Genomic DNA, 9329 nt, shown 5'->3' on the forward strand with positions numbered 1-9329 from the left:
ATGCGTCACAAGCGCGCGGCCAACCAGCGCGCTCAGGTCGTCATCGTGACCCTCGGAGACCTGGCGGCGTTTGTTTAGTGCGGCCTGCGAGGAAGACAGCAGTGCCGTGCTGTTTACATTACAAAAATATTAACTCGATTAATTGGTAGATAAATACAGTGCTGTGCAAAAATTTTAAGCCACCCTTGATTTTGTTTGATTTTGCACAAGCAGTTGGACCTTCTCATTATTTTTTAAGTGCTCTTGAGCACCAGGTATCCGGGCTTTCTGTGGGTCTTTCAAAGGTCTTCTTTGGCTGCTTTTTCCAGTGTGTCCTTAAAACATCTGATAAGACAGGAGAAGTGGAGCACAAAAGAAGAAGCAGCAGGCTTAAATGAAGATAGATAAATAATAGATATTTCATTCTGAAGGTTACGTGCTTAAAAATTAGGCGAAATCTAGCAAAGACCTGATACCTGAACCTTCAGCGGATTCATTTACTGTTCACTGAAGCGTCATCAGAAATGGTTTCAGTGTGAAAAGGCTGTCAAGAAGCCATTCTTAAGGGAGGGAAATAGGAAGAAAAGCCTGAGGTGTGTCACAGTATATGTAAACTGGACTTAAAATGATGGAGTTATCAATTCAAATTTGACATTTTTAGAAATTAGAGAACAGATACAAATGTATAAACACTGTCACGTCTTTTAAAAAGCTATCTTAAATCAACTGAATTACTGTATTATACAAAACATTCACATTTATTCCCAGTTTACTAGACCCCTCTTTTCCTTTTTTTACTCACATCGCAATCTTTGCTGTATTTCCCCCTACATTTTTTAATTTAGTGTATGAAACACTTCAATAATATTTAGAAATAATGATATGAACTGGCATTAAGCTGATGTATAAATAAAGCTGATATTGTTTGAATTACTCTAACTCACATGGTATTTGCATACAATAAAAAATACAAACCATGATACATAATTTCTTTACAGGCATAACTATACAAAATAAAATTCAGAGGGGTTTTATTTTGGTAATATGATAATATTTTAACAACCAAAAGCAAGGTTGTTGCACCCCACTTTGCCTGCTGCACTGGAAACCTGTCAAACCTGTTTGTAAAGGAGATGATCAAGTTTGAGCATAAAAATGGTTCTTAGTTTAATCTGAATGTACTACATTTCACTTTACAAAATCGTTATAAATGGTTTAATTTCTGTTATGCGGTCAAACTACATGGATGCATGAGGTGGTGATGAAAAAAATGTTAGATAGATGAAACAGCACCATTTTGGAGGGGAAGAAATGATTGAATCAGCCAATCAGAAGCTGGTAAAGTGCTGTAGTGTTGGTGAGAAGGCATGCTTCAGACTAAAAACAGCAAGGACAACAAGGATACCTATATAATACTGTGATAAACTGATGATTAACTAACGGTTCATCTTATATTTGTAAGGTATTTTAAACCTTTTAAGCACTAAGACAAAAATTGAACTAAAATCACACAACTATGGGTACCATAATATTTCCTGAGTTCATTACACAGTCACAGCACACAGAAGGAAATTTTGCGTTTAGCAGAGCAGATCAGCACAGTCAAGAGATGATGAATCACATGATCATATCCTGTAAGTGTGACAAATAGAAGGAGATGACCTCTGATCTCTATTGAAATAAAACTGCCGCCCTTTAGAGCATCACAGGCTCTGGACATATTTAACTTAACGAGCTAGGGCCTAACAGCTCTGACATCCACAAGAATAAAAGCAGTTTGACAAAGCCTGCATAAATATGCCAAAGACCTACCCGCTATGCCATTTGTTGACTCGTCTTCACCCCCATACACATCTGGAATATATCAGAAAGAGGCCCACCATCACACTGCTGTATGGCACCTACAAGTGTCTGAAATTACAAAGGCAGCCCTCAGAGGAGAAAACGTGCAGTTTGACCTCATGACTGAGGACACACACAATCACATGCAGGCATAAGTGTTCATAACTATGAGTGTCCGAGTTTAAAGTTTCTGGTGATCATAAAGATATGCAAAATCACCATTCAGATGGTAGTGAGACCTGCTATGATGTTTAGTTTGGAGACGGTGGCACTGATAACAAGGGAAGAAGCGATATTGAATATATGGAATAAAGGATGTTAAAGATGGAGCTGCCAGTTAAGAGGATAATAAGAAGACTGCAGAGAAGATACATTGATGCAGTGAAAGAGGACATGCAGAGAGTTGATGTGAAGCGGATGGTGAACTCTAAAGGGAACAGCCAAAAGAAGAACAAGAATAAAAGAGGATCTCTGTAATGTTGCAACTAGTTTGTATTTTCCATGAGAAATAAAACATAACAAATTGGCATGGCAGAATATTTTCGAAGATTAATGGGTTATTAACATCTCAGGATTTGTTGCTTTTGTTTCTGATTCACTTCCTGGCTGACCTTCGTATTTTATTTTTGTAGTTTGGCTGAAGTTCTGATGCTGGCTTGTTTTAGACAAGTAATCTAAAACTTCAGTATAAGAAGAAAAGCTATTCATTAAAGGCAAAGAAAATAAATAAACAAATTAAAAAACAAACAAACTTCAAGATATAAAGGTTATGAGGCTGCTTTTTAATTTTTGAAGACAGACTAATATTTTTGTTAAGGTCCTTCCTTACCAGTTGGTGGCGGTAATGCACAATTTTCGCTGATAAAACTCACGAAGAAGAAGAAGAGGCGCAATAGCGAGGGAGCGACCCGCCGGACTGTATTCAAGCGGCACAGCAGTGTTGTGGTAATGACAGCATTCATTTATATGAAGAGTAGACTCATGTTTAGCTAAAACGCGATTTAGGGTGTGTAAAATAACTAATTCAACCCGAGGGCTGGGGCTAACCTCCGCGCTGGCCAACTTGAAAGGTTTGCTAACAGATGACTGACCGAGCTGTAACCACGTTGAATGGACCTTTGCTAGCACGTGAATCTTTTCTGTTCATATTCGCATAAGAAAATATATAATTATGGCATAAAAATGGATTATAAATTCCAGAAACGATCGTAAAGGCTCCACGGACACGAGCCTGTTACAGTTCATGCAGGTATATTAGCATAACGGTAGCAACGTTAGCCCATGCTAGGCGCCGGTTGCTTGTAAGAGGAAATCCACCCCAAAACAACTCTGTCTCAGTGACCGCTACGTCAAAGCTGTCGGCTGTCTCCGGGTATTAGACGAGCACACAGAGTGCAGACGTTATGTAGGAGACTGTAGAGATTACTGGTTACACAGTGTAGACATGGGAGCTCCGGTGGTTTTCCAGACTTAAAATCAGTGTTTGAGGTGCATTATTCCCTCAGTGGAACAAGCGCTTTCAGCTGTTTTTGTGTCGCAGTAAGGGTAGGTTTTCCAGAAAAAAACCGCGCTCTTTAAACCAGATTGTTCACACGCAGCTGAATAATTTATCCAATCCAATCCAATCCAACTTTATTTATATAGCACTTTTAAAAACAACAAAGTTGACCAAAGTGCTTTCCAATAATAAAACAGAGATAGCAGTTAAAAACCATACTTTAAGCATACAATGAAATCAATAAACAAAATAAATATATAATTAAAAAAGATAAAAATAAATCAGTGTATATACTAAATATCACAACATTTAGAGTTTGAATGACTTCTTTTGGGTGCTTTTGTTTTGGTTCTGTTAGCATCTGGTATTGGGCAGAGGAGTCAGACAGCGGAGTTTATCATGAAGTTAAAAAAGTGATGCATTTGGTCCTCAGGTGCCAGGATGGCGACAGACGACGTTGCGCAGTTGGCTGACTCTCTGGCCAAAACTGGAGTGGAGGATGGAGAGCTCAGTTACAAAGGACAGGGAAGAAAGCTGGATGATGCTCAGTCAGGTGAGTGTCACTTAATCACTAAAATAATCCAAAGGCTTGGCTTTAATGATTTTTCTTATGTGTTACCTATTTTAATATGATCATTTGAATCTCTGCAGTTGAGGAGATGGTGAAGGAGATCCAGGACTTTGAGGGTTTACAAGCTCTGAGATTGGAGGGAAACACTGTAGGTGTGGAGGCAGCACAGGCCATCGCTAAGGCCCTGGAGACAAAGAGTGCATTGATGGTGAGACGTTTTTCTCTGTTCATCATCTCTAACATTTCAGCAGTTTTATATTTCTCCACAATAAATATGAACTAATAAAAATACAATTAATATTAATATTCCAAAGGCATATGATGAAAGGTGCTTTATCATAGCAAATGTTTGAAGTATGAAAATCTGGAATGAGAAATCCAAACGTTTATCCAATTCATGGCTTGGGTGAAGGGGGGTTGGCATCCTGCAGCTGCCTTAGGGCGATAGGTTGGGTGCACACTTAAAATAAGAAGTTTCATATGCAGATGAACTGATAACTTAGTCCGACACAATGTTTAAATATGGCTGAAAACAGCCTTCTGCTCTCTGTCACACTGATACCTGCAACAAGCATGGGTGAATCTAATAATAATTTATATGATTAACTGCCCTGTAATGGAATACAATCAGTCAGTCAATCATCTTGTGGCTTCCACTGACACTGCTCTTGTCTCCTTGCTTCCTTCCTCCTCAGCGTTGTTACTGGAGTGACATGTTTACAGGTCGCCTGCGCTCTGAGATCCCACCTTCCCTGGTACTACATGATTATCAATAACACATCAATTTTGAATCCCAATCGGTTAGTTTTGATTCACTTCCTATTTTCCTATTTTTGTTTTGTAGAATTCACTGGGTGATGCTCTGATGCTGGCGGGTGCCAGGCTCACAGTTTTAGACCTCAGCGACAATGCTTTTGGACCCGATGGAGTAAAGGGCATTGAGAATCTGCTAAAGAGTTCCACCTGCTACACACTGCAGGAGCTACGGCTCAACAACTGTGGCATGGGCATCGGAGGTGGCAAGGTAAGTGTGGAGATGACAAGTGTTCTTGGATAAGGTCGTCATTGTCAAGAATAAAGCATCAAAGATGAAAACCAGACAAGTGGACAGATGCATCCTAGATCATTATGACTGTACTTGTTTTGTACTCCTCAGATTTTAGCTGCATCATTGATCTACAACCATAAAAAATCCAGCGCTGCGGGATCGCCCCTCAGCCTGAAGGTGTTTGTTGCTGGAAGAAACCGACTGGAGAATGACGGAGCCACTGCCCTCGCTCAGGCTTTTAAGGTAAGACTGATTTTCATCGACAGGCTTCATTTTGATTCATCAGAACGACTGTTTCTCATACGTCTCTTAATGATTGACACGTTTTATTCTTGGACCACTTCGTATAAATAATTATCAGCCAGTTTATGCTGTCAGACACATTCAAAGTAGATCTTTACAGTTTTATCCTTTATGTGTAAGCAGCGAAAGTGTACGATTAAAGTTTGTCTTTCCAGCTTATGGGCAGCATGGAGGAGGTTCACATGCCTCAGAATGGCATCAACCACGCAGGTGTGACCGCCCTGGCCGAAGCCATGCAACACAATCCAGGACTTCGAATCCTCAATCTGAATGACAACACGTTCACTGAGAAGGGGGCTATGGCCATGGCTCAGGTATACATATGTAAGGGATTAGTAGTTGCATATCTAGACAGTGAGTTGTTGTTTTTTTTTTTTTTAAACAGAGTTTGTGCACTCATGAAATACCTGAAGAGTATTTGAAAATGTTCATTTCCCAGGCCTGGAAAAAGAATCTTGGATAGTCTTGAAAAAGGCATGGAAATCTGCTTCACTGACACCTGCACAAAAGAGTCTGATTGGTTTAAAAGGCACAGAGGAAAGATCTGTATTGTTTATATAACTCTTTAAAGTTATGCCTTCACAAGATACATTTGTACAGTGCCTGCAAAATAGGACAGAATGATTTGAATATAGTGAAAATATGCATCACCATCATTTGTACTGGTTATTTTCAGCCTGATACAGCAGATACTGTCTGTGTCTTCACAGGCCTTGAAACACTTGCGGAGCATCCAGGTGATAAACTTTGGAGACTGTTTGGTACGACCGGAAGGAGCCAAAGCAATTGCAGTGAGCGTGTCAGAGGGGCTGCCGATCCTCAAGGTAAGTGAGGGCAACCCTCTACTGCCAGCTCTTTGTTGCAAGTTGTTGTTGGCAGCAGGCTTGGACAATATTTAATTTTTTTTCCCCTATCATCCTGACAACAGGGCACAGGGTTAATGATGGTATTAGAGTTGTAACGATTCATCGATTAACTTGATTATAAAAAAATCTTTAATGTAAAAGTTTGCTTCGACACTTATCGTTTAATTCACGCTCAGTTGTCACCATGAAAGCTTTTCTCTCACATTTGCAACAAAGAATAGACCTGCAGTAGAAACCTATCTAGGAGCTCGCGTGTGAAGGAAAACTTTACTTTACAGCTGCTCCTATCCAACGCCTTTTGTTTTACATAGTGGAAGTCTACAGTGACGTTACAGAAGTTAAAATAAAAGCATATGTATGTACGTGGGACACTTTTCTGAATAAATAGTTTTTATGTTCCACAGGAGCTCAATTTGTCGTACGGTGAGATTACTGAGGATGCTGCTCTGGTCGTAGCACAGGCAGTAAAAGACAAGGACCAACTGGAGAAACTGGACCTAAATGGTACAAAGAATGCAGTCGGTGTCAGTCATGATGCTTCTGTTGTTTGTTTGTATTTGAGACATTATGGAGGAATGTTGTTTTAGCTGCATTTGGCTTCACGGCTTGTGTAAAAGGATCTCTGGTTTTCAGGTAACTGCATCGGAGAGGATGGTTGCAGAGCCTTGAAAGTCGCCATGGAAGCCATGAACATGAGCGAGCTACTTGGATCACTCAGGTAAATCACAGCTTAGTCTGACTCCTGTTTGCTTGAGCTGCATCCACAGTGGTTGTGATTCATAGCAGAAAGTGACATTCAGAGCCTCCCCCCCCACAACTCTCTTTTTGAGGTTCTTCATATGAACTTACAGCAACTTTAAAAAGTATCTCAAAGACAAAATACTATAGATACATCTTTCATGCCTTGGATTTGTTAAAGTAGTCAAAATTGTTGCCCAATGACATGGAATAAGTCCCACCTCGGTGGCTTCGTTTGCTTCCAGTTCAACAGAATAAGTTTTCGTGCCAATAACAGCGCAAATCCGATTAACATGTATTGATTATTTGACAATTCTAGGGTTGCTGCTTTCACCCAAAATAATGTCTGGTTTGGGCCCCGAGCAATTTGCTTTAGCAAAACTTCTGAGAAGGCCTGAAATGTCTTAGTGCAAAATCCTCGGATGTGTGGACAGGTTCAGGATTTTTGAGCTAGAGAAGCCGGTATTTGTTCGCTTCGATCGCAGGATGAATCGTTTTAGGAAGGAAGCCAGTTTGCGTTTTGATAAATGTAGCCTGTGTAGAACCTTGAATTGTAATAGGCCTTTATCTGGCACATGCTGACGAGGTCCGTAGATGCTCTTGAGCCTTCTGACATCTGCTGTCTATAATCTTTATACTGAGATCCTCCTGCCAGGCTTCTCTTAAATACTCTACTCAAATACTAACCAGCATGAAGTGGACAGTACCCGAGATAAACTTTTCTCAAATCCCAGGTGAGCGATTCAAACGGCTGCCAACTCAGGATACCATTGAATGACCCGGTAGTAAATACATCACATGTCAGATCTCAAATATCAGTTTATCAAGTGATGTGAAACGCGCAAATCGCATCTACTGTGGACGCAGCTTTAGGTCATGAAGTCTTTTTGCAAAGTCCTCACTACAGAGCTGTGCTTTAAAAAAAAACCCCAAAAAACTTCTTCAGTGAAGATGAGGGCGAGCCAGAAGATGATGATGACGAGGAGGACGAAGACGACGATGAGGAAGAAGATGATGACGAGGACGATGTGGACGAGGAGGAAGTAGAGGAAGAAGAGGAGGAAGAGGAGGAAGAGGAAAGCACTGGCAATAAGGTAAGACATGTCTGTTCATTGCAATAGTTTTAACACAAGTTGGCTCAAGTTAAACGAGTAAAATGGCATCAAATGTGTCTGTAATTATAATTTTTTAAATTCTAACCATTAAATCTCTATAAGGAAAAAAATATACACTAGTTCTAAGTGGGATATATGTAAGATATGGGCCTTATTGAATCCAAATGATGACTAACATGTTAAAGTATTGAGGGACGTCGCTATTATGTCTAACAGAAGCCTCATTCTGTACTGAATAGGTGACAGGAAGTCTAAAATCCACACTAGCTGTGATCATATGCACACATTTGTGGTTTGACTTTTTCCTTTTGCCTTGTTCTTACAGTTTTCCACCCCACAGTCAGCACCTCGACCCCCAGAAGTCTCCTCCTTCCTCAGCTTTCCCTCCCCTGACAAACTGCTTAAACTGGGCCCCACGAGAGCATTGCTTATTGAGCAGCAGGTAGCAAAGAAATCTCCAGTGACATTAAAACACACTTGTAATCCTATGCAAAGATCCAGCAGTTCTTTAGTGTGTAAACATTTCTTCTTCTGGGCCCAGGTGGATGTTTCAGACGCTACAAAAACAGCTGAAGCTTTCCTCAAGATTGCATCTGTGTACAAGGAGGACAATACTGAAGTTAGGAATGCAGTGTTGGACAGTATTGGTAAGACACTTTGTGGAGTTGAGTCATCTTGCAAATGCCAGACTTGTGTGACATTTGTGTATTTTGGTTATTTTGTGCTAAGCTGTTTGATTCTTTCTTTTTTTTTTTCACATATTACTTTGAGTATTAGTATAGTTTTCTCATTTTCAGCTATTGCTGAAGCTTAAAATGCTCTTAAATTATTTTTATTTAATTTTATTTAAATAATCCTACAATTTACTTCATCTAAGTCATTAGAAAGCTCAGTCTACTCTGGAAAAAGTGGTTTTGGCTCATCACAGTTAGAGCCAGCTTTCACGTTTGGCTGCCACTTGCAAACAAAGGGTTTGTGCGGAAGGTGGGCGGGGCTTCTGTCCTCACCGGTCTCATCGAGTTCATACAGAGTCAAAAATTTTAAGTGGAGCTTTATAATAATAGATCCACTTAAAGGTTTATTTAGAACAAAAGCCACATGTAAAACTGGCATTTGTTTCTATTGTTGTATACAATATGTGCCAGAGTTTGTTTGTTTTTTTTGTTTGTTTTTTTAAAATGTATGTTATTTATTTATTTTCATTGTTTTTACACTAGCATGGTGTGTATGGATTTATGAAGCAGTATAAAATCATTAGCTTCAGATGCTGGTAGTTGTTTCCATCCAAGAGAGCCACGCTAACCTTAAGAGAGAGATATATATATATATATACACACACACATACATATACATATATATATATATATAT

General features: G+C 39.7%; 1 protein-coding gene across 3 annotated transcripts in view; it reads left to right on the forward strand.

The window, feature by feature from the left end:
• Positions 1 to 2663: 2663 nt before the first annotated feature.
• The window catches only part of rangap1a (RAN GTPase activating protein 1a), a 17330-nt gene continuing 10664 nt past the window's right edge, over positions 2664 to 9329 (forward strand). For 2 of the 3 annotated variants that reach the window (XM_005946993.2, XM_005946991.2), the window contains exons 1-13: positions 2664 to 2766; positions 3753 to 3872; positions 3971 to 4098; positions 4586 to 4645; positions 4735 to 4914; positions 5047 to 5181; positions 5397 to 5555; positions 5952 to 6065; positions 6512 to 6611; positions 6741 to 6825; positions 7792 to 7939; positions 8286 to 8402; positions 8502 to 8607. In XM_005946993.2, the coding sequence (XP_005947055.1) occupies positions 3761 to 3872; positions 3971 to 4098; positions 4586 to 4645; positions 4735 to 4914; positions 5047 to 5181; positions 5397 to 5555; positions 5952 to 6065; positions 6512 to 6611; positions 6741 to 6825; positions 7792 to 7939; positions 8286 to 8402; positions 8502 to 8607 (1444 nt within the window). In that variant the 5' untranslated portion in view covers positions 2664 to 2766; positions 3753 to 3760. Of the gene's footprint in view, positions 2892 to 3752; positions 3873 to 3970; positions 4099 to 4585; positions 4646 to 4734; positions 4915 to 5046; positions 5182 to 5396; positions 5556 to 5951; positions 6066 to 6511; positions 6612 to 6740; positions 6826 to 7791; positions 7940 to 8285; positions 8403 to 8501; positions 8608 to 9329 lie in introns of all 3 variants that reach the window. The other variant, XM_005946992.3, reaches the window with a different exon arrangement.

Source organism: Haplochromis burtoni, unplaced genomic scaffold (assembly GCF_018398535.1).
Source record: "Haplochromis burtoni strain Fernald_Lab_line unplaced genomic scaffold, NCSU_Asbu1 Contig_514, whole genome shotgun sequence".
Classification (NCBI taxonomy): Eukaryota; Metazoa; Chordata; class Actinopteri; order Cichliformes; family Cichlidae; genus Haplochromis; species Haplochromis burtoni.